The sequence below is a fragment of the Mugil cephalus genome, chromosome 1, assembly GCF_022458985.1.
Source record: "Mugil cephalus isolate CIBA_MC_2020 chromosome 1, CIBA_Mcephalus_1.1, whole genome shotgun sequence".
In the NCBI taxonomy this organism is placed as follows: Eukaryota; Metazoa; Chordata; class Actinopteri; order Mugiliformes; family Mugilidae; genus Mugil; species Mugil cephalus.
Window position 1 is genome coordinate 27,021,275 of NC_061770.1, and position 23,893 is coordinate 27,045,167.

The 23,893-nt window shown below is 46.1% G+C and overlaps 2 protein-coding genes and 1 long non-coding RNA gene across 6 annotated transcripts in view; 1 reads left to right on the top strand and 2 right to left on the bottom strand.

Annotated features, from left to right (window-relative positions):
• Positions 1 to 4,483: 4,483 nt before the first annotated feature.
• Positions 4,484 to 10,721, bottom strand: LOC125009758 (synaptophysin-like). The gene is made up of 8 exons (XM_047587950.1): positions 10,643 to 10,721; positions 9,589 to 9,654; positions 8,778 to 8,902; positions 8,078 to 8,276; positions 7,815 to 8,006; positions 7,244 to 7,459; positions 6,636 to 6,704; positions 4,484 to 6,545 (listed from the first exon to the last, which is right to left on the bottom strand). The coding sequence occupies exons 1-7, from the start codon at positions 10,658 to 10,660 to the stop codon at positions 6,651 to 6,653; spliced, it is 870 nt and encodes a 289-aa protein (XP_047443906.1). The 5' UTR covers positions 10,661 to 10,721; the 3' UTR covers positions 4,484 to 6,545; positions 6,636 to 6,650.
• On the top strand, positions 10,058 to 11,255 carry LOC125010495. The gene is made up of 2 exons (XR_007113086.1): positions 10,058 to 10,638; positions 10,894 to 11,255. It is a non-coding gene; the product is annotated as an uncharacterized LOC125010495 (long non-coding RNA).
• Positions 11,256 to 11,471: 216 nt separating this feature from the next.
• The window catches only part of cacna1fb (calcium channel, voltage-dependent, L type, alpha 1F subunit), a 35,431-nt gene continuing 23,009 nt past the window's right edge, over positions 11,472 to 23,893 (bottom strand). For 2 of the 4 annotated variants that reach the window (XM_047585537.1, XM_047585554.1), the window contains 22 exons: positions 23,686 to 23,887; positions 22,813 to 22,971; positions 22,550 to 22,660; positions 21,633 to 21,716; positions 21,000 to 21,128; positions 20,821 to 20,886; positions 19,494 to 19,585; positions 19,247 to 19,406; positions 18,198 to 18,325; positions 17,969 to 18,065; positions 17,656 to 17,758; positions 17,462 to 17,563; positions 17,222 to 17,352; positions 17,011 to 17,142; positions 16,882 to 16,939; positions 16,583 to 16,799; positions 16,398 to 16,511; positions 15,085 to 15,218; positions 14,904 to 15,016; positions 13,719 to 13,932; positions 13,538 to 13,638; positions 11,472 to 13,164 (listed from right to left, as the gene is read on the bottom strand). In XM_047585537.1, the coding sequence (XP_047441493.1) occupies positions 12,910 to 13,164; positions 13,538 to 13,638; positions 13,719 to 13,932; positions 14,904 to 15,016; positions 15,085 to 15,218; positions 16,398 to 16,511; positions 16,583 to 16,799; positions 16,882 to 16,939; positions 17,011 to 17,142; positions 17,222 to 17,352; positions 17,462 to 17,563; positions 17,656 to 17,758; positions 17,969 to 18,065; positions 18,198 to 18,325; positions 19,247 to 19,406; positions 19,494 to 19,585; positions 20,821 to 20,886; positions 21,000 to 21,128; positions 21,633 to 21,716; positions 22,550 to 22,660; positions 22,813 to 22,971; positions 23,686 to 23,887 (2,902 nt within the window). In that variant the 3' untranslated portion in view covers positions 11,472 to 12,909. Of the gene's footprint in view, positions 13,165 to 13,537; positions 13,639 to 13,718; positions 13,936 to 14,903; positions 15,017 to 15,084; positions 15,219 to 16,397; positions 16,512 to 16,582; positions 16,800 to 16,881; positions 16,940 to 17,010; positions 17,143 to 17,221; positions 17,353 to 17,461; positions 17,564 to 17,655; positions 17,759 to 17,968; positions 18,066 to 18,197; positions 18,326 to 19,246; positions 19,407 to 19,493; positions 19,586 to 20,820; positions 20,887 to 20,999; positions 21,129 to 21,632; positions 21,717 to 22,549; positions 22,661 to 22,812; positions 22,972 to 23,685; positions 23,888 to 23,893 lie in introns of all 4 variants that reach the window. The other 2 variants (XM_047585528.1, XM_047585545.1) reach the window with 1 other exon arrangement.

Consider the following 23,893-nt stretch of genomic DNA (forward strand, 5'->3'; position numbering starts at 1 on the left):
ATACTGCGATCGGATGATGAATGATATGAATGCAGTTTCTTATTGGAGCTGACATGCTCTACTTCAGGACGCTTGGAGATTACATCAACCATTCATTTTCTCCCCAGCCTATCGATCATTATCTGTTTCTGTGCTTGATGCTAAGCTACGCATCAGACATCTCGTCCACAGTCCTGAAACACAACACCGTCTTTTGGACCTTCCATTGACATATGCACTGCCAGACAAATGGCCCACAACATAATGACAACAAGAACACATCCATACATCTGTGACATGTCCTGTTGCCATTGGTTCCGTCTCCTGTCGCCATGGTGACAATGACCAAATGTCTCTCTGGCTGCCCGACACTCCATGGTGTGCTGCTTTTGAGCGTCTGACTCCAAGAGCCTCTCTCATCTCACGCACACTCACAACACATACACACACACACACCACCACTCACACACAGAGTCCTGATCAATAACGCAATAATCAATCAGAGCTTGAACACTAAGGAGATGGCAGCATCGTTCTGTATCCTATCAGTTACCGTGCGATGCTGCAGCATCACCATCCGAATCCAGGAATTAAACCATTGTCGTCCTTACCTGGCGTCGGATCCAGAGCGTGCTCACAGCAGGAGCCGAGACGACGCCATGTACAGTAACAAATCACACACTGACACAAACAGGACGCACTCCTGAAAGCATGCCGAGGATGATGGGAGGGGGAGCGATGGAGCCATGACTCAGGAGAGGGACGATGCTCAGTCCATGAGATCGAGAGCAGCATCCACGATCACAAGTTTCATCCCGTCAGCCTTATACAATGTTAGATTCGAATGTGATCACTAGTTCCATGAAGTGGCAGGTGATTACAAACAGATCAGATCGAGACTTCATTGCTTTATTGAAACTTTCCATTGATTACCGCAGGAGTCTCCATAGCAATCAAGTCCACACATCATCATTCATATCACTGTCATCACTGGCCATGGTTCACTGTCTAGTGAATATCATCCACGAGGTTTACGTCAACCGATGAGAGACAACACGAACAGTACGCAGTAGTGGACATGACGCACCGTGATGGAAAGTATGGGCACAATGCCACACACCTGCACAGAACAGGCAAGTAAATCACACTGCATCATCATATCTGACACCATGAGTAGAAACACATCACCTGCAATGCAGTGAGGAAAAATCATAACGAAGCATACAAGTATCATCTCGTTTTTCTTTTTGCTTCTTCAACCAATCTCCAGTTCCTGATGCACCGAAGCCTGCAAGACGTTTGTTCAGAACGTCCCATTCACTCCATTGCACATCATTCAATCATTTTTGATCAAGCAATCATCCTCTGCTCCATTCCATCCATAGCCTAGTCAGCATCAATACTAGCTCTTACATCACACCATCCTATCACATATCTATGCCTCGTTCAGCACTAGCCAGTCCTCATCATATCCATTAGCAGATACTGCCTAGTCATCTAATCGATTCACCAATCCTCAATGTAAATCGTCATCATCCATGCTCCGTCTACTATTAATCGTGCATCCATGCATTCATTTAGTGCACCTAGTTGTCTATTGTTTCTCCGTCCTTCAAACAACGAATTTGAGCGTTCTTCAGGTACATGCTACAACAGCATCCATTTTGGATTCATTTCCTCCATACTCAGTCCAGACTGGATTCACCGCGTTCCATGACGTCACTTCTACTGATGTTACATGCAGCAGTCAAACATCCACCATCGACGATGCACTTCATCTCATCACATTAAAATCTCATCATCTTATTCCTTTTCTCTTGTTAAAGCATCTCTATTATTCATTTAAGACAATCTTTTTCGATGCATCACGCCCCTTTAATCCATTTCACTCTGCATTCGATCGATACCAAATATCCGATCACTCATCCAATGTTCATCTCTAAATCGATTCTCAGATCCAATATGACCATGTTATACTTCATCTACTGGTATCATATCATCTACCAGAACATCCCCAATCCATAACCTATACATTCCTAGTCCATCATCAATCCCAAACTTCATACAACCATAACTCCATTAAACCACATCACCGACATTTATGCATGCATGCACCAACTATACTCATTTCCTTCATCTAGTTCTATAATTATACAATCATTTATTTCAAGTCATACTTCACTTTTTATGTCGAACGGTTCCATGTTACGCATTAGATTTCCGTTTTTCTAGTTAAATATTCATTGAAGGAGATAAACATGGATCATCCTGGTGGTTTTTACTTTTGGTTCTTAAGAGTGTTTCTATCATGTGCAACCAAGTCATTTCCCTGTGGATCATTAAAGTCTGTCTGTGCTCGACATTTGTCTCGAATGAATGAAGAAGTTAATGAAAAGAAACTTCAAATCAAACGGCCACTGAGGTGCTCTGGGAATTAGATCACGCAGAGTTTCAGAAAAAAGTCCATCATCCACAGAAAAAATGAGCTTTGCTGGCTCACCTGTCCCTGTCTCCCCCAGTTATAGACTCACCTGGTTTACCCTAGCTACCTGATACCTTCAAAATAAAAGCACTATCAAGTCATCAAAAATAAACAGAAATGCTAATTATGTATTTATGAAGCTCAACAAAGTAAAACAAAGAGCTCCAACACTAAGTCTAAATACAGCTGGGAGTCATTACATTATGATGATGTCTGGTCATGTGACCTGGTGATATAAATAGATCTAACAGATATAAACTAAACAGAAACCCTCTCTCTAATTTAAAGCAGCTAAATGACTTAATGAATGATCAACGTGTCCGTCACACTGGACCTTCATCCTTAAATTTCCTTCTCATCGTCGTGGAAACAGCTTCCAGACAGTTGTAAATAAAGACAGGATGTAAACAACAATTAGTTTCCCACCCACGCACGCAGCAAGTCAATATCCAGGGAGACAAGCTGTTGTCACGGCAACATAATCAGCTGTTCTGTTCCTGCAGCCCCTGATTGGTCCAGAGTGTGTTTGTGTTCTCGTTTTTAATGGGTTATGAGGGTTTAAGGGATGCATCCTATCAAAGGAAGGTCCTCACAGAGACAGAGAGACGACATCATTGATCAGCTGATCCCAGATTCATGTCAACACCAGGCTGAGTCTGAGGATTTATTCACTGCAAACTCACTACAGGACAATTCACCACTCTGAACAATGACTCAGCAGACTCAACTAAAACATGAGTCAGCAGAAAAATCAAGACTAAGTGATGAGTCAGCAGAAAAATCAAGACGAAGTCATGAGTCAGCAGAAAAATCAAGACGAAGTCATGAGTCAGCAGAAAAATCAAGACGAAGTGATGAGTCATGTCCTGGTAGAGGACATTAATGAGGGTGATAAGAACCGATGTGTCTCATTAATTTCCTCTGAGAACAAACAAACTGATTCGTGGAGATGATGATGATGAAGAACGGCTACAGGCTCATGTCGGTTTAAACCGTCATGTTGTTTTCTTGACATTTATTTGTTGGTTTTTAAAAGAAATTGTAGATTTCACCTAAAAACTGTGTCGGATGATGATGAATGAATGAATGAATGAATGAATGCAGTTTTTATTGGAGCTGACAGAGCGTCTACTTCAGGGACGCTTGGAGATTACATAACACATTCATTTTCTCCCCAGAGACAATGAAGTCAATCTTATCTGGTTTACTGTGTTGATGCTAAGCTACGCTAACAGACATCTCGTCCTCACAGGTACTGAAAACACAAACACACGTCTTTGTGAGGACCTTCCATTGACATAATGCACTGCCAGACACAATGGCCCCACAACATAATAGAAACAAGAACACACACACTACATCCTGTGACATATGGTGCTGTTGCCATTGGTTACCGTCTCCTGTCGCCATGGTGACAGAGACCAAATGTTTCTCTCTGGCTGCCCGCACACTCGCACTGGTGTTGCTGTCTTTGTGAGGACGTCCTGGCTCACAAAGACGCCTCTCTCTCTCTCACGCACACACACACACACACACACACACACACACACACACACACACACACACAGAGTCCTGATCAATAAGGGCTAATAATCAAATCAGAAGCTTGAACACATAAAGGAAGATGAGCAGCATCGTTCTGTATCCTATCAGGTTACCGTGACGATGCTGCAGCATCACCATGAATCCAGGAATTAAACCATCTGTCTCGTCCTTACCTGGGCGGTCTGGATCAGAGCGGTGCTGAGCAGCAGGAGGCCGAGAGACGCCATGCTACAGAACAAACACACACTGACACAAACAGAGGAGACACTCCTGAAAGCAGCCAGAGGGGAGGATGGGGGAGGAGGAGGAGGGAGGAGCCATGACTCAGGAGAGGAGGGAGGAGGAGCTCAGCCATGAGATACGAGAGAGCAGCAGAGGAGAGGAAGGTTTCTCTCGTCGCCTGTATACAATGTTAGATTAGAATGTGTTCACTAGGGTTCCTAATGAAGTGGCAGGTGATTACAAACAGACTCAGACTGAGACATTTGTTGTTTATTGAAACTTTCCATTGAATTAACACAGCAGGGGGAGGGTCTCCATAGCAACAAGTCACACACACATCATCATTATCACTGTCAACACTGGCGCCATGGTTACTGATGCTGAGTAGAATATCATCACACCGGAGGTTTACGTCAACGAGGAGGAAGAGGAGAACAACGAGAAGAACGACAGAGTGAGGAAGAGGAGGAGGGAGAGGAAGAGTATGGGCAGGCAATGAGCACACACACCTGTACAGGAAACAGGAAGTAGAATCACACTGATCATCAGTTACTGAACAACATGAGTAGAAAACACATCACCATGCAGAGGAAGTGGAGGAAGAGAAACAGGAAGAAGAGGAAGAGGAAAAAGCATCATGTCTTATTTTCTTTTTGTTTTTTAAAACCCAGAATGTTCCAGCTTCTGATTGGCCGAGAGCTGAGAAGACGTTTGTTGACAGAAACGTCGCCATCAGCTGATGAGGCAGGAAGTGGTCAAACATTTTTGATCAAGAAAGTCGTTCCTCTGGCTCCAGTAAGCAAACACTAGGCTAGTCAGCTAAAACTAGCTACGTTAGCAGACACTAGCCTAGTCAGCTAAAACTAGCTACGTTAGCAGATACTAGCCTAGTCTGCTAGAGTTGACCTAACCTTAAGTTGGTGAAATGTGTTCAGTGTGTTAGCATACTGAATGTGCTAGCATGCATTAGCTTCAGTGACCTGTTGTCTATTTGTTTCTGGTGTCGTTACAGAAACAACTGAAAGGTTTGAGGGCGTTTCTGTAGCAGGAACGATGCTAACAACCAGCAGCCATTTTGGATTCAGTTTCCTCCATGAAGCTCAAGTCCAGACTGGATTCACCGCGTCCAGAGTGACGTCACTTCCTACATGGATGTCTACATGCAGCAAGACAAACATCCAACACTGGACGAGACGTTAGCATTGGACACATTTAAAACTCTTACTTATTCCTTTTTGTCTTGTTAAAAGAATCAGTGCTATTATTCATGTTAAAGACGAAATGAACGTTTTTGAGACGCCCCTTTAATCCAGTTTCACTCTGGATGTACGGATCGATACCAAATGTTCATGCTCTAAAATCGATTCTCAGATCAAGATATTGACACTGTTGATACTTCAGTCATACTGGGTAATGTATCATCATGAACAGGAACACAACAGAAACACAGGAACTAAACTATTCAGCTGTGGCAACACAACAAAACTTGTAAAACACAAACTCAGGTTAAACCACAACAGAGACATTTATGATGAGGACAGAACTAAGATGCAAGTTTTCATTTCTATACTAGTTCTTAATAATTATACAATCATTTATTTTCATAGTCTTATTACTTTACTTTTGTTAGTGTCTGAAACACCGTGTTCACATGTTGTGCGATTGTGTCCTTTAAAATAAATAATTAGAAGCTAATTTTAAAATAATTAAATCAGTCACTGATGTGTTATTGTCTTTATGACGCTATGGTTTCTGATACACAACTGTTTGTTACATTTACCAGACACATTAGGACGTATTTACACAAGGTATCGGGTCAGTGTTGCCGATACCAGCCTGAATGTTACTCGGTATCGGATCTGAAAGGAAATCGCTGGTATCAAACATCCCTACATTCTGGATCAGATTTGTGCCAGTGTGAACCCAGTCTGAACCACTTCATGATTTACAGCCGCCAACGTAGTTTGTTGACGTGGAAGGTGGGGCATATATGAGGAGGCGGGGCATATACGAGGGGGCGGGGCCACGTCATTGTATTGAATAGAGGAAGCGGCTCAGACTATAGAAGTTATCTGTACAACACAAACATACATTCTGTCCACAGGTGACGCTCAGAAGAAGAATCGACGTCGTCGCTGGTTCACAAGGTTTCTGTCGTTCTTTTGTTCAAGTTGTGGATTTAGAACTTTTAATCATTTACACATTGATTCATTATATCGAACATCTAACCCCCCCTCACCCACCCCACCCATTAGACAGAGAGTGTTGCATTGTGGGTAGCTTGCAGGCGACCCACTGTTGTTCACTCCAACACTTTCTGTGAAGAAAAAAAAAAACGCTTTAATAAAAGGATCATCGATGAAACCACGTCTGAACCAGGTCTAGGTCTGGTCCTTCCTGGACTCACCCGCTTCCTGTCAGCTCACATCTGATTGGAGAAGGAGGTGGGCGCCCCCTGCTGGCCATACTCCGGCTCCTGAAAACCAGACATGACAACACTAGCTCAGTCTGCTAACACTAGCATAGTCAGCTAACATTAGCTCAGTCTGTTAACACTAGCTCAGTCTGCTAACACTAGCATAGTCAGCTAACATTAGCTCAGTCTGTTAACACTAGCTCAGTCTGCTAACACTAGTATAGTCAGCTAACATTAGCTCAGTCTGCTAACACTAGCTTAGTCAGCTAATACTAGCTCAGTCAGCTAACACTAGTATAGTCAGCTAACATTAGCTCAGTCTGCTAACACTAGCTCAGTCAGCTAATACTAGCTCAGTCAGCTAACATTAGCTCAGTCAGCTAACATTAGCTCAGTCTGTTAACACTAGCTCAGTCTGCTAACACTAGCTCAGTCTGCTAACACTAGCTCAGTCAGCTAACATTAGCTCAGTCTGCTAACATTAGCCCAGTCAGCCAACATTAGCTCCGTCAGCTAACACTAGCATAGTCATGAACTTCTGGTTCATGGACAGGATCTGGAGTTCGGCTAAAACCAGCCAATCAGGGCTGAGATCCCACCTGGTTGTATCCTTGCTGGCTGTAGTCGGGCTGGTAGCCTCCCTGGTTGCTAGCGTACGGGTCCTGTTCGTAGGCTCCCTGCTGGCCATAGGCATCGGGTGCAGCCGGCTTCTCCTGAGGAGGCGGAGCCCGCATGAAGGGAGCGATGATGCCCGTCTCTTTGAACACGAACCAGAGGTTTCCCACCCACAGGACCAGGTTGATGAATCCGAACGCCTGGAGGAGACGAGGATTTTTATTTATTATCTTTGGTTCTGAGCAAAAGTAAAAACAGCTGGAATCCTCACGCGTGATTTATATTACAGGGATTTGCCAGGACCTTCGTATGAAGTCTACTAGTAACTGTTACTTACTGACAGGTACGGGAGTCATCTTGGCTCTAGAGTCTCTGGTGTAAACACAAAGTTACGTTAACGTACGTCGGCCCTAATGGTTTATGTGGAAGTGTGGGCAGGACATCAATGCCTTGGCTCCGCCCCTCTATCTGAGGCAGCCATCTTTGTAAACCATCTTTTCTTCAGGTTCTACTTGAGATGTTTGTGTGTCTTTGTGAAGCTGAACAGACTCTCACCACGGAGGTGTTGAGTCCAGACATCACCGGGTCGTGGACTTCGCCGCAGCGGTTGGACTCCTCGTCACAGGCGGGGATCTGAGTGATGACCTTGTCCGGGTCGGTCGCCGTCTTCACGTCGGACAGACCTTTGGCCCAAGCCGCCGCGCTCACCAGCCACATGAAGGCGAACACGCCGGTCACACCCAGGTCCTGAAACACAACACGGAGCGTCAACTGCGTTTCCCAGGATGCAGCGGGGGCCGGCGGGAGGCGGGACTTACGATCAACGGGCCCTTGTTGTTCTCCTTGTACTTGTCAAAGAAGAAGACATAGATGCTGAGGGCCGCCGTCGAGTAGAGGAAGGCGAAGACTCCGATGGTGACGAAGAACTCAGCCGAGGAAGAGTAGTCGCCAACCAGGAAGCAGGGCTCCGTGGCCCCGTCCTTACAGTTGGGGGCGTTGAAGTGCACCTGGTGGAGTCTGGAGGAGGAACACAGCGGGTCAAGAACAACACATCCCGTCTGGGGAGGTCATCAGTCATCCAGGTCAGGGTTATAAAACAAAAAACTGTTTAAAAAGGAAACTTTTGAGAAGATATTTCATCTGAGCAGCTTCTCATTATTATTTACGATGTGTGAAACAGCGCCCCCTCTACAGGGTGGTGGAATACGGTATTACACACTGTTGTCCTGACGGAGGCCAAAGAAGAAGAATGATGAACCAGTCAGGAGGCTGCTGTCATGACTCTGCTCACCTGTGATTGGCCAGGACTGTGTTAAGGGAAGCCACACCCACTCTTTGGCCTCAGCCAATCAAAACATGGTACCATAGTCATCAACCAGTGAATGAAATAGCCCAGATTAGTTTGTGTTGACAGTTGGTTGGTAAAGCGATGAAGACTGTGATGGATGGAGGAGGTTTGGAGGATTTAAGATAAAACAAACATCTTCAACGATGAGTTAAATTCATGTCGGTTCTGACCTGAACGGATACTCAAACTCCACCTCGATGCTCAGGTCACTGTACGTCCGGTTCTTACACTCCACCGACACCTTAAACATCCCAGAATAACTCCCACAGGTGGAGAATGCAAAGATGGAGAAGAACTGGAGGAGGAGGAGAAAGAGACATACTGTGTTGAGCCCTGGTGTTAATGAATTAAAATGTGTCCTCAGACAGAACTGGAGATCTGGTCTCAGTGTAAACCAGCTGCAGCGCCACCATGTGGTCAGTAGAATATTGTATCAGCTGCTGTCTCTGATGGATCTCTACCTACCACTGGACCAGAACCAGGACCAGGACCAGGACCACATGGTTGGAGACTCATATTCAGAGATCAGATCTGGACCCGTGTTCCTAAAGGCTCAGGGGTTGGATTCCTGCTCCATCCAATCATTCAGTGTTTGGAGAATATCTCTCCTCCTCTTCTTTCCACCATGTTCTCCTCTCTAAGCCTCTTAAAGTTCTCCTCCCTGCTCTCAGCACATCTCACTGCAGAACCTTCTTTAGGAACCTTTCATCTCTGCCTCCATCCAGGAACAACCTGGAGGGAAACGGTTCTTAGGGTTTGGCCACTAGGAGGAGCTCTTTGCTCTAAGAACCTTTAGGGACACGGGTCCAGGACGTTCAATGTGAACAGCTGTTGATGTATTGATCTGCAGCCAGGGGGCGCTACGACCGGAAGCAGCCTCTGTGTTTCTGAATGCAGCAGCGCCCCCTGGCTGAGAGGACGAAAACTAAACTGAAGTTCTTCTTCTGAGGTTGTTGGTGGTGGCGTGTCTGATGAACTCACCCACTGTAAGACCTTGATGAAGCCCAGAGGAAGCTTCAGGATCCTGAACTGACCCTGGGCCACCAGCTGTAACACACACACACACACACACACACACACACACACACAGACACACACACACACACTGTTAGCATGATTGACAGCTGATCATGTTGGAGAATATTTACAGAACTTTTCAGACAAAAAACAAACAGATCAATGACTCAAATTATTAATGTATCAGACTTTTTAAACAGGGAAACTCAACTGACTCTAAAATATACAACTACTACTACTAATAATAATTATTATAATAATAATGATGATGATAATAATAATAATAATAATAATAACAATGGTAATGATAATAATTATTATAATAATAATAATTATAATAATAATGATGATGATGATGATAATAATAATAATAATGATGATAATGATAATAATAATTACTTGTGTCTATTCTTTTAATGATGTGTGTTCTTTGCACATGTGAAGTTTCTAAAAGTTTAAATCTGAACACTTTGATATTTCATATTTTATTTTTATTGACTGAAATAAATTCATCACGAGATAAACAGTTTAACAGCAGAGCTCCGTGTTCCTGAGGAGGAAGAGGAGGAAGAGGAGGAGAGAATCTTAAAACAGAGCAGGTTAGACGCAACGACAACAGCAGAGGAAAACCATCACCTCCTCCTCCTCCTCCTCCTCCTCCTCCTGCTCCGGCTGCCATTTTACAACCACACAAACATCACCATCATCATCATCATCATCATCATCTCGGTCCGGCTCGGTTCTGCTCAGCGGTCTCGTGTCTCTGCTTGGATCCGACCAGCTGTTCCTCCTCCTCCTCCTCCTCCTCCTCCTCCTCCAGCCGCCGGGATGCGGCCCGACACGGAGCCGATTCATCCGGAGACAAACAACAAACAGACCCCGGCGGGCCGCCCCGGACCACGACACGAACACACAACCCCACCAAGCCGAACCCCCCCTCCAGAACCCAGAGGACGAACCGAACCCGGAGAGATGAAGAGATGAAGAGAAATGAAAGAAGGATGCTGAGAACTGGTACCTGATTTACGACGTCCATCCTGGCGCCTGGCGAGAGGAGAGGAGATGGAGAGGAGGGAGGAGGGAGGAGGGGGAGGAGAGAGAGGATGGGAGGGGAGAGAGGATGGGAGGGGGGAGGGGGGGGGGGAGAGGATGGGAGGCGGTAATTTATTATCTACTTAAACATGATGATGATGATGGTGAATGTTGGAATTATTGCACATAAATTATCCCATATTTCCTCTGAGTGTTTATGGATCTATTAATCTGCAGGGAGGCCAATGTGCAACAGTATATGTCTGTAGAGTTGTTTTGCAGGAAGATGAAGTGGAGAGACGCGGTTTCATCCCGGACCCAGCGGTGACATGCAGGAAGTGCGTCTCCCCACAGAAATAAGACTGAAGACGGAGCAAACAGTCCTGAGGACGAGGTCGAAGCGATTAAACACGTACCAAGAAGATGATGCTTGTATCATGTGAAGAGTTGCAGCTATGTGCTTCCCTCCCCATTAGAGCTGTAACTCTTATTGTAACCAGGGACCTCCCTAAGGAAATAAAGAGAGTACGTGAGGTGCACTTCAGAGCGGGAGGAGATTGTAACTGAACGTATCTCTGCTGTTCTCCTCGCAGTAAAAAGTGACTCTTGTCTTTCTCTTCTTTGTGCCAAGTTTATGAATGTTTTAGGTTGTTGAACCTGACAGTGAATATGAAGATGATGATGATGATGATGATGATGATGAAGGTGATGGTGATGATGATGAAGATGATGAAGGTGGTGATGGTGATGATGATGATGATGATGATGATGATGATAATTGGTGTTTTATTAATAATCGTGAATGAATCCAGCAGCAGGTTTTTTTTTGTGTCTTTATTTGAGGTAAATCAGGTTTTGGGGAGAAATGAATCAAAGCCCTTTAACTCAACCCTGGAAAGAAAAACAACGACGATGAAAACACAAAGAAACACAGAATAAAAAACACATGAAGCTCAGACACAACCAGACAAACTCTCAGTTCAGACCAGACAGAGACCGTTAATTAATGATGATGAACCTTTAATTATCTCAGTCTTTATGTAAATAAAATGAATCATGTGTCACTTCATTAGTTCGTTAATTAATTCATATTCCTGATGAGTTCATTACGTCAGCGTCCGTCGGTTCTTTGGTTTCATTTCAACTTAATTCAGTTAAATCTGCTTCAAAAACAAAAGCAGCAGTAGCATAGCATTAGCCCACTAGCTAACATGTAGCTGAGATGTGTTAGCATCATTAGCTTTAAGCCTCTTTATGTCGTTTTCTGAGGATACAGTGGAGGTTAATGATGAACAACGCTAATATTTGTTTAGACAACAACAGTATCAGAGTTGCGCTAAGCTACCAGCCCGATGAAGCTACAATGAGCTAACAGCCTGATGAAGCTACAATGAGCTAACAGCCTGATGAAGCTACAATGAGCTAATAGCCTGGTGATGCTAACCGCCTGATAATGCTGTTTACACTGTTGTAAACAGGCTGATTTTATTTATTTTTCTCTCAGTCCAGAATATTTATTTTGTCCGTTTTTAACTTTACATTTTGTTCATTTAGAATTTTATTCTACATATTTTATGTGTGAGAGAGAGAACATCTTTTTAATATTTTCTGTATGCTGAAACATAGAGAATAAAGAAAAGATATTTAATTTAATTTAATCCATCTAATTTATAACATGGGTTTAACACGTATCAAATCACGCTAACATTACAGAAGTAGCTGCTCTATAAGTTTCTCCGCTGTTGAGCCGTCTCTGTGCTAATGTTAAGTTTACGCTGCTGGTTCTTTTCTGTTGGTCATTATTGAAATGAAGATTATTTGAACAAACTGGAACTAAATATTTCTTAATATAAATATAAACTCAAAAATAAATCAACTCATCAATATTCAGTTTGAAATTCACAGAAAAAAATGAAGCGTTTAGTTTAATCTTCATCAGATTTAAATTCAAACTTCAACAGAATTTAATCGGTTTCATTAGTTCAGACGTGAATATTTACATCAGCTGACAGGTGGTGAAGTGACAGCAGCACAGATGCATTGTGGGTAGAGTGTGAGGCTGCGTCGCTCTGTGGGGTCTGGACTCTTTCTGACAAACGTCAGAAATTGTCTTTGATCCATTTTCTTCTCGTCTTCAGTCTCGTCTAACATCCGTCCTTCCTCGTATCTGTCGGTGGACGTCCAATCATCTGTCCTGCTGCTCAGAGGCCACGCCCCCTCCAGGCCCTCTGGCTCTCTGATTGGTCCAGAGCCTCAGAAGGACGTCACACAGGTCATCTCGTCCGCCAGCTCGTCCTCGTCCCGGCCCGTCCTGATTGGCTCCTCGTCGCTGTAGAGGGCGGGGTCGGCGTTGGCGAGGAAGGCGTGGCTTCCCGAGCCGAGCAGGTCGCTGGCGGCCGACTCCATCTCATCCACGGTCATGTGACACGCGTCCGCGATCTCACGCTTCGCAAACGCCACGAACTTTGGATCTCTGGCATAAAGGCCGAGACCCTCTGAGATCAGAACCTGAGGAGACGAGGAGAAGCAGGGATTGGTCAGTACGGGGACTGGAGGGGGCGTGGCCACTCAGCTTGACCAATCACACACACTTTTCCAGCAATCTGGTTCCAATCTGGTTCCAGTCAAACACTGGGGGGGTACAGACCAAAACAGCAAAACAGGATGAATCTCTGATAATGAATGTAAACCCACGTATAATTGAGTAGCCATCAGTGGCTAACAGTAGCTAACAGTGGCTAACAGTGGCTAACAGTGGTTAAGAGTAGCTAACAGTGGCTAACAGTAGCTAACAGTGGCTAACAGTGGTTAAGAGTAGCTAACAGTGGCTAACAGTAGCTAACAGTGGCTAACAGTGGCTAACAGAGATGAGCTTCCTCACCGCCTCCACCAGGCTGTCGGCCGACCCTCTCTTCTCGGTGAACGGGGCTCCGAGCTGGGAGGGAACTCTGAGGGTGGTGTACGCTCGGTAGGGGGGCGGAGCTACAACACAGTCACATGACAAGTTCAGACCAATCAGGAGAGTCTCAGTGGTGCCACGGCGTCAGGAGGAGTTACTGTACCTGATGTCCCTCCGGGGTCACCGTACCAGGCCGGTCTGGGAGCTCCGCCCGTTACGCCTCCTCCTTTCTTCCCCCCGCCCCCCCAGGGAGGACTGCCCTCCTCCTCCACCAGGATGAGAGGAGCGTAGAGGAGGCGACCACGGCGAGGACACGGGTTGGCCCAGGACGCCGAGGAGGCGGCAGAGGAGAGGCGGGACTCATAACTACTGAACGTCTGCTGAGAAGGAGGAGGAGGAGGTAGATGGCGGAGGTCAGGACGGGAGAGACATGAGAGGAGGAGGTAGGAGGAGAGCAGAGAGGAGGAGAGGTTACAGTTACTGAGGAGGCAGGTACCTCTGTGTGTGTGCTGTAGTGAGAGTGTGTGTTACCTGAGTTGTGTGATGTGTACTGTGGTGTGGTAGTGTGTGGTGTGATTGTGTGGTGTGCTACCTGTGTGTGTGAGTGTGTGGTAGTGTGTTACTGTGGTGTGTGTGTGTGTGTGTGTGTGTGGTTGTTTGTGGTGGTGTCTACCTGTGTGTGTGTGTGTGTGTGTGTGTGTTACCTGTGTGTGTGTGTTACCTGTGTGTGTGTGTGTGTGTGTGTGTTTGTTGGTGTGCTACCTGTGTGTGTTGGTGTGTGTGTTAGTGTGTTACCTGTGTGTGTGTGTGTGTGTGTGTGTGTGTGTGTGTTTGTTGGTGTGCTACCTGTGTGTGTTGGTGTGTGTGTGTGTGTGTTGGTGTGTTACCTGTGTGTGTGTGTGTGTGTGCGTGTTTGTTGGTGTGCTACCTGTGTGTGTTGGTGTGTGTGTGTGTGTTGGTGTGTTACCTGTGTGTGTGTGTGTGTGTGTGTGTGTGTGTTGGTGTGTTACCTGTGTGTGTGTTACCTGTGTGTGTGTTGGTGTGTTACCTGTGTGTGTGTTGGTGTGTTACCTGTGTGTGTGTGTGCGTGTGTGTGTGTGTGTGTGTGTTGGTGTGTTACCTGTGTGTGTGTATGTGTGTGTGTGTTGGTGTGTTACCTGTGTGTGTGTGTTGGTGTGTTACCTGTGTGTGTGTATGTGTGTGTGTGTGTGTGTGTGTGTGTGTGTGTTACCTGTGTGTGTGTGTGTGTGTGTGTGTGTGTGTGTGTTACCTGTGTGTGTGTGTGATGGTGTGTGTGTGTGTTGGTGTGTTACCTGTGTGTGTGTGTGTGTGTGTGTGTGTGTGTTACCTGTGTGTGTGTGCGGCGTGGGGGGGAGGTGGGGTGGTACGTCCCAGGTATGGGGAGGTCATCACTGCTCCCTTGTCTCCTCAGACACTGGATGTTAAAGGACGGTTTACGACCTGAAGAACCAAACCACCGTCAGTGATGTGATGTCAGAGGAGCAGAGGATTCTGGGATGTGTAGTTACCTGTGGGCGTGGCCGGGAGGAGGCGTCTGCGGGTGGTCCTCCGGCCGTCGCTATAGCCGTTACCATAGCTACTGTTGTAGGGAGCGTGACCGTTGTAGTGGTCTCTGTAGAGAGGAGGCTCATCAGGATAATGTCTGCAGGCACAGAGGTTAGAACGTTAGAGAACGTTAGAGAACGTTAAAGAGCCTTAGAGAACGTTAGAAAACATTAGGGAACGTTATAGAACGTTATAGAACATTAGAAAACGTTGGAGAACTTTAGAGAATGTTAGAGAACATTTGAGAGCATTAGAGAACATTAAAGATCGTTAGAGAACGTTAGAGAACATTAGAGAGGATTAGAGAACGTTAGAGAACATTAGAGAGGATTAGAGGACGTTAGAGAACATTAGGGAACGTTAGAGAAAGTTAGAGAGCATTGCAAAACATTAGAGAACGTTAGGGAACATTAGAGAACGTTAGAGAATGTTAGAGAACATTAGAGAACGTTATAGAACATTAGAGAATGTTAGAGAGCATTACAGAACGTTAGAGAAATTAGAGAACATTAGAGAACGTTAGAGAATGTTAAAGAACGTTATAGAGCATTAGAGGACGTAAGAGAACGTTAGAGAATGGTAGAGAACATTAGAGAACGTTAGAGAGCATTGGAGAACGTTAGAGAACATTAGAGAGCATTAGAGAACGTTATAGAACATTAGAGAACGTTAGAGAACATTAGAGAACGTTATAGAACATTAGAGAATGTTAGAGAGCATTACAGAACGTTAGAGAAATTAGAGAACATTAGAGAACGTTAGAGAATGTTAAAGAACGTTATAGAGCATTAGAGGACGTAAGAGAACGTTAGAGAATGGTAGAGAACATTAGAGAACGTTAGAGAGCATTGGAGAACGTTAGAGAACATTAGAGAGCATTAGAGAACGTTAGAGAACATTAGAGAACGTTATAGAACGTTATAGAACGTTATAGAACGTTATAGAACACTAGAGAATGTAAGAGAACGTTATAGAACGTTATAGAACGTTATAGAACACTAGAGAATGTAAGAGAACGTTATAGAACGTTATAGAACGTTATAGAACACTAGAGAATGTAAGAGAACATTAGAGAACGTTAGAGAACATTAGAGAACGTTATAGAACGTTATAGAACACTAGAGAATGTAAGAGAACATTAGAGAGTGTTAGAGAATGTTAGAGAATGTTAGATAGAGGATAGAATGTCTCCTGTCTTTGTCTTTGTTTCGTGTCTCTTGTCTCTGTCTCTGTCTCTGTCTCTGTCTTTGTCTTTGTCTTTGTCTCTGTCTCTTACCTGTCTCTGTCTCTGGAGCCGATGCTGTCGTTGTCCTCGTCTCTGCTGTAGTAACCCTGTTCTCCGTACGTGTCCATGTCCCCGTCCCTCCATGTCCTGTCCCTGGAGTCCCGCCTACCGACCAGAGGAGCGTGTCATTGGCTGAACCTCCTGTCAGTCAAACCATGGTATTGGTGTCCTCCTACCTTCCATGTCTGTGGTGTGGCGTCCTCTTGTGGGCGTGGTCTAGGACGGTGGTCTTGGTGGACGTCCTGCGGCGGTGATTGACGGACGTCCTCATGCTGTCTCCGCGTCCTAGAGACGAGTCGTGTTCGCCCCCGTTCACCGTCTTTGTGAAAGACCCGACCCGGTGAACAAGTCCTCCGTTAGAGACACCGCCATCCCCCACGACTCCCCCTGGACCTGGAGGACAGAGAGACACGTCACATGTGTCCAATCAGGAGACACCTGAGACAGAGACAGACGGGGACATGCTGTCTTTTACCAGTAGGGGACAGTAGTGAGCTCCGTCTCTCAGTCTCTGGTCTGAAGTCATCATCGTTCTGCAGAGACACAAAGACAGTGAGACATTGTCCTCAACACTAAGGTCTCTGGTCCTGGTCCTAACTCAGACCTGATACTCGGCGTTGTCCTCCAGCTCCTCGTCCTCCATTGCCACGTCCTCCTCGTCCTCCAGGTCCTCGTTCAGAGCGAGACGCATCTCTGGACCCAGGTCCTGGAGAGTCTTCAGACCGGCCTTACACAGCTACACAGAGACAGGAGGACATGAGGACATGAGGACATGCAGGAGGACATGAAGACAGACAGGTGGACAGGTGGAGGACCTGGACGGCGGACGGGTTGCTGGCGTCCGTGTCTCCGTCCAGTCCTCCCTTCTCCTTCCTCTTCCTGAACTTCCTGAAGTAGTCCTGGATCAGGAAGGTGGCGTAAAACTTCCCCACGGTCACTTCCTCCTCTGCAGGGGGACAGAGGACAGAGGCCAGGTCAGTGTCCTGCAGGTACAGTGTCCTGCAGGTACAGTGTCCCCCCCCGTCCCCGTCCCCGTCCCCGTCCCCGTCCCCTACCTTCATGGGGGGGGATGACCTCGTCCAGGAGCTTGGGCTTCATCCTCTTCCAGATCTTCTTGATGATCACCCTCAGCTCCTCGTTCTCCTGGTCAGGGTTACCTAGCAACAGCATCCGTCCACAGAGGACACACTGTCAGAGACAGGAAGGCAGAGACAAGGACAGAGGGACAGAGACAACGTGTCCAACGAACCTTCGGTCTTGATCTTCAGAGCCGTCCGGACCAGAGCGAAGAGCGTAGCGTTGAAGGTCACCATCCCATCAGAGTTCAGAGGCATGTTCATGGCCACCAGACGCTGGACGGACAGAGGACACAACAGACGGACAGAGGACACAACAGACGGACAGAGGACAGGGGGACAGTGTGAGATCAGCATCCTATATACCCTTTGTGTCCTAGTGGCTACTTGGGACCTGGGGAAGATGGGGGACCTAACAGGGCATAACACTAGCAACATGAGGACATGGAGGACATGGAGGACATGGAGGACATGGGGACATCCTACCTTGCAGGCTACCCGGTGGGGACAGAGCTTCCCGAAGCCCAGAGGAGGCTGGATCCTTCTGAGGAGAGCAACGACGTCCAGATGTTTGATCCGACCTCTGAGACAGAAACACAGGAGAGTTAGCTAACAGCTTCCCCCTGGATTTATGCTAAGCTAAGCTAAACTATGCTAAACCACTTTAAACCAGACGATGCTACTCTAAGCTATGCTAAGCTAGGCTAAGACGTACTTGGCCTCCGGGTCGTACTCGGACCAGATCCTCTTGAACTCGTCCAGGTGATGCGGCCCCAGAATCGACCAATCACGCGTCAGATAGTCAAAGTTATCCATGATGACGGCGACAAACAGGTTGATGATCTGAAACCACAGAAGAAGAAGAGAAGGTTCACGGTGGATCTGAGGTCAGGTCCTCCAGCTTCTTCTTCTTCTGTTGTATTGTGTTGTGTTGTTGTTGTGTTGTTGTTATGTTGTTGTATTGTTTTGTCGATGTTGCGGTGTTGCTGTTGTATCGGTGTTGTGTTGTTGTTGTGTCGGTGTTGTGTTGTTGTGTTGTGTTGTTGTTGTATCAGTGTTGTGTTGTTGTGTTGTGTTGTTGTTGTATCGGTGTTGTGTTGTTGTGTTGTGTTGTTGTGTCGGTGTTGTGTCGGTGTTGTGTTGTTGTTGTGTCGGTGTTGTGTTGTTGTTGTATCGGTGTTGTGTTGTTGTGTTGTTGTGTTGTGTTGTTGTTGTATCGGTGTTGTGTTGTTGTGTTGTGTTGTTGTTGTATCGGTGTTGTGTTGTTGTGTTGTGTTGTGTTGTTGTGTTGTGTTGTTGTGTCGGTGTTGTGTCGGTGTTGTGTTGTTGTTGTGTCGGTGTTGTGTTGTTGTTGTATCGGTGTTGTGTTGTTGTGTTGTTGTGTTGTGTTGTTGTTGTATCGGTGTTGTGTTGTTGTGTTGTTGTGTTGTGTTGTTGTTGTATCGGTGTTGTGTTGTTGTGTTGTGTTGTGTTGTTGTGTTGTGTTGTTGTTGTGTCGGTGTTGTGTTGTTGTTGTATCGGTGTTGTGTGTTGTTGTATCGGTGTTGTGTTGTTGTTGTGTCGGTGTTGTGTTGTTGTGTTGTGTTGTTGTTGTGTCGGTGTTGTGTTGTTGTTGTGTTGTGTTGTGTTGTTGTGTCGGTGTTGTGTTGTTGTTGTGTTGTGTTGTTGTGTATCGGTGTTGTGTCGGTGTTGTGTTGTTGTTGTGTCGGTGTTGTTGTTGTTGTATCGGTGTTGGCGTTGTGTTGCAGCGTTGTGCGTCCAGACCAGGAAGGCACACAGCATGAAGAAGCTGATGAAGTAAACGATGGCGAAGTTGCTGCCACAGCTGAACTCCTCCCCCGGCTCGTAGTCAGACTCAGGGTCGCAGCGTTTCCCTGGGAGACTGGCCAACATGATCTCCTGCCACGCCTCACCTGTCGCACACCTGGACACAACACAGGGACACCTCAGCACCGGGTCCGGCCCTGGACCAGGACCCAGACGGAAACAGGGACCGTGTCCTCAGTCAGACCTGAAGAGCAGGAGGACGGCCTGGGGGAACGTCTGGAAGTTGTTGTTCCTGTTGATCTGAGTGTAGTCCTGCATGGCGACCTTCCCAAAGGTCTGGACCACACGAGACAGGAGACGAGACAGGAGACGAGACAGGATGAGACAGGAGACGAGACAAGAGACATTATATGAGACGTAATATGAGACGTAATATGAGACGTTATGTGAGACGTTATCCAGCCTCCTGACCACCAGAAAAGAAAAAGAACCTTGAACCCTCCATCTAGAACCAGGAACCATATGAGGTAACGTGGTTCCTGGTTCCCCTCAGTGAGGTTTAGGGTCATGTGGTTTTCATTGAGCCAATCAGAGAAGATCCAGGAAACATCCTCAGGTCTGATCAGGGTCTAATGTGGTCTACAAGGTCCCCCCTCTGACCTGGTTTATTAGGAACCATGAAGAAGAACACGTGTCTGAATCAGCTCTGATGTTCTAATGCTTGTTTCCAGTATTTGGACCTTTATGAAGGGTTGATGGATGAATGGATGAATAAATGATTGATGAATGAATGGATGAAAGAATGATTGATGAATGAATGGATGAAAGAATGAAGTGTTAATGAATGAATGAATGAAGGGTTGATGAATGAATGAATGAATGAATGAATGAATGAATGAATGAATGGTTAATGAATGAATGAATAGTTAATGAATGAATGAATGAATGAAGGGATGATGAATGAATGAAGGGATGATGAATGGATGAATGAATGAATGAATGAATGAAGGGATGATGAATGAATGAAGGGATGATGAATGGATGAATGAATGAATGAATGAAGGGATGATGAATGAATGAATGGATGAATGAATGAATGAATGAATTAAGGGTTAATGAATGGATGAAGGGATGATGAATGGATGAATGAAGGAATGATGAATGAATGAATGAATTAAGGGTTAATGAATGAATGAAGGGATGAATGAAGGGATGATGAATGAATGAATGAATGAAGGGATGATGAATGGATGAATGAAGGAATGATGAATGAATGAATGAATGAAGAGTTAATGAATGAATGAAGGGATGAATGAAGGGATGATGAATGAATGAATGAATGAAGGGATGATGAATGAATGCATGAAGGGATGATGAATGAATGAATGGATGAAGGGTTAATGGATGAATGAATGAAGGGATGATGAATGGATGAATGAATGAATGAATGAATGAATGAATGAATGAATGGATGAATGAATGAATGAATGAAGGGATGATGAATGAATGAATGGATGAAGGGTTAATGGATGAATGAATGAAGGGATGAATGGGTCCGGGTGTGGACTGACCTGCATTCCGATGACGGCGTAGATGAAGAAGATCATGGCGATGAGCAGAGCGACGTAGGGCAGCGCCTGCAGAGAGATGGTGGGTCAGAGCCCTGGAGCAAGGCAGCAGAACTACAACCTGTTTCAGCACCTGTACAGTGGCCCCGCCCAGCCCTGCCGTTAAGCCCCGCCCCTCTGACCTGCAGTGATTTGATGAATGTCCACAGCAGCGTTCGAATCCCCTCCCCTTTACTGAGAAGCTTGACCAATCGCATCACTCGAAACAGACGGAAGAAGGTGATGGACACCCGGGAGCTGTCCTCTCCACTCTGGAGACACAGAGACAGTAATTAACATGTCCCAAGCTAGGCTAAGATAGTCTAAGCTAGGCTAAACTAGGCAAAGCTATTCTATGATAGGCTAAACTGAACTCTAAACTGGTCTAAGTTAGGTTAAACTAGTCTAAGCTAGGCTAAACCAGGCTAAACTAGTCTAAACTAGGCTAAACTAATCTATTATAGTCTAAAGCTAGGCCAAGCTAGGCTTAAGCTAGGCTACCAGGAGTTTACAGTAATTGTACCATTGAGCTCATTATAATATCCAGAAGAAGATGGAGATTTAGACATGGAACTCCCCAGGAACCCAGCCACCAAGGCTACATGCTACATAGCAATGCTAAGCTAACAGCCACCAAGGCTGCATGCTACATAGCAATGCTAAGCTAACCACCTTTAGACCACTAGATGGAGTCTGTGAGTCCAGTCTCCATTTGGATCAGTGGTTAGACTCTAAGGGTCAGAGAAGATAAGAACTGTTTCTGTTTGAATACTCACACTGAACTCAGTGACAACGATATCGACCACGCTGCCGACCACGATCAGAGCGTCGAACGAGTTCCAGGCATCGATGAAGTAATGCTGGAAAACATTTAACACACATCACTGTCAATAATAAAATGTCAATAAATTATATTAAAGTATAATATGAGAATGAGCTGGAGTTAGAATAAATAAATACCATGTAAACAGGAATGTTTTGTTTGAGGAGGTTTGGGTTTTAGAGTTCATCATAGAACAGAAACATCTGTGGTTAAAGTTATTAACGAGCTCAACAGACTTGAAGGTGTAAACAGGATTAAACAAACCGCAACCAGACAGATTCCAGCAATGAATCTTCTACTGAACCTAAAGTTAGTCGGGGAGTTCCTCAGGGTTCTGTGCTAGAACCAATACTCTTCACATTATACACGATTCCCTTAGAAAATATCTGTCAGGAAACACTGGAGATATCTCTGTCTCCATGGAGACGAGTCCCAGCTACAGCTACAGGACGGACATCCTGTATCAGGCTGGAAAAGGTTCCACAACCATCTGTAAAGAGTCTGGAAGCCACAAATAATCCACAGAGAGTCAGACAGATTGAAGACGACTGTTCCCCTCCACAGGAGTGGTCCACCAACAAACATCACTCCATCATAGTGGGAGAGGAACCAGAGGAACCCAGGGGAACCTCTAAGCAGCTAAAGGCCTCTCTCACATTGGCTGATGTTCATGTTGATGAATCCACTCAACAACCAAAGACACTGCTCTCTGTCCACAAAGGATGAAGGGAGGAAGGAAGGAAGGGAGGAAGGAAGGAAGGAAGGAAGGAAGGAAGGAAGGAAGGAAGGAAGGGAGGAAGGAAGGAAGGGAGGAAGGGAGGAAGGAAGGAAGGAAGGAAGGAAGGAAGGAAGGAGGAGGTGTTTCCTCACCCTGAGTCTGAGAGCCAGCAGCTTCAGCAGCATCTCCACAGTGAAGAGTCCAGTAAAGACCATGTTCAGGATGTCCATGATGTAGCTGAAGCCTTTGGACTGTTCATAGTGCTGCAGGACAGAAGCAGAGGGTCAGGAACTGGTCCTAGGGGGTCAGAACTGGTCCTAGGGGGTCAGAACTGGTCCTAGAGGGTCAGAACTGGTCCTAGAGGGGCAGGGACTGGTTGTACAGGTCCAGGACTGGAGGAGGAGTTGAGGTTCACCTGAACAGCCAGGGTCACGGTGTTGAGCAGGATCAGAACAAACATGACGTATTCGAATCCCGTGGAGTTGATGATGGACCAGAACTTATACTGGACCGGGTTCTTGGGGATGTAGAGCTTCAGGGGCTGAGCCTTCAGAGCGTACTCCACACACTGACGCTGGGGGGACAGGCAGGACTAACGTCAGTGACTGGGGGGACAGGCAGGACTAAGTCAGTACTGGGGGGACAGAGCAGTGACTACAGGCAGGACTGGGACAGACAGTGACTGGGGGGACAGGCAGGACTAAGGACAGTGACTGGGGGGACAGACAGTGACCGGGGGGACAGGCAGGACTAAGGACAGTGACTGGGGGGACAGGCAGTGACTGGGGGGACAGGCAGGACTAAGGACAGTGACTGGGGGGACAGACAGTGACCGGGGGGACAGACAGTGACCGGGGGGACAGGCAGGACTAAGGACAGTGACTGGGGGGACAGGCAGTGACTGGGGGGACAGACAGAAAGAAGGAACATGTGACGTGTGCGAGTTACATGTCACGGAGGAAAATAAGACCTAAATAATCCTGGACATGGAGCAGAAACCAGGAACGTGGGCGACGTCAACAAAAGGCAACACAACGACGCGACGAGGGACCACGGGACGGCAGGACTAGAAATACACAAGAGGGCTGAGGGACAACAGGACAACAGGATCACAGGAGAGACGCAGGAGGACAATCAACCAATGACCAACCAAGGGACACAAGAGGAAACAGACAGGAAACAGAACTTAACAAAATAAAAGAGGAAACTCCAAAACATGATAAGAAAATAAAAGACAGACATAAAGCAGGACAATAAATGTGAGGTAAATATAAAGTATGAGTGAGACCTGGTTCTTGTCCAGCTCACAGTTCTTGTACTCCTGCTCCCCCTGCTCCCTGAACGTGATGATGACGAAGCCCACGAAGATGTTCATCATGAAGAAGGCGATGATGATGATGTAGACGATGAAGAAGATGGAGATCTCCACCCGGTAGTTATAGATGGGACCAGAGTTCTCCCCGTTAGCATCGATGGCCTTATAGAGAAGACTGGAG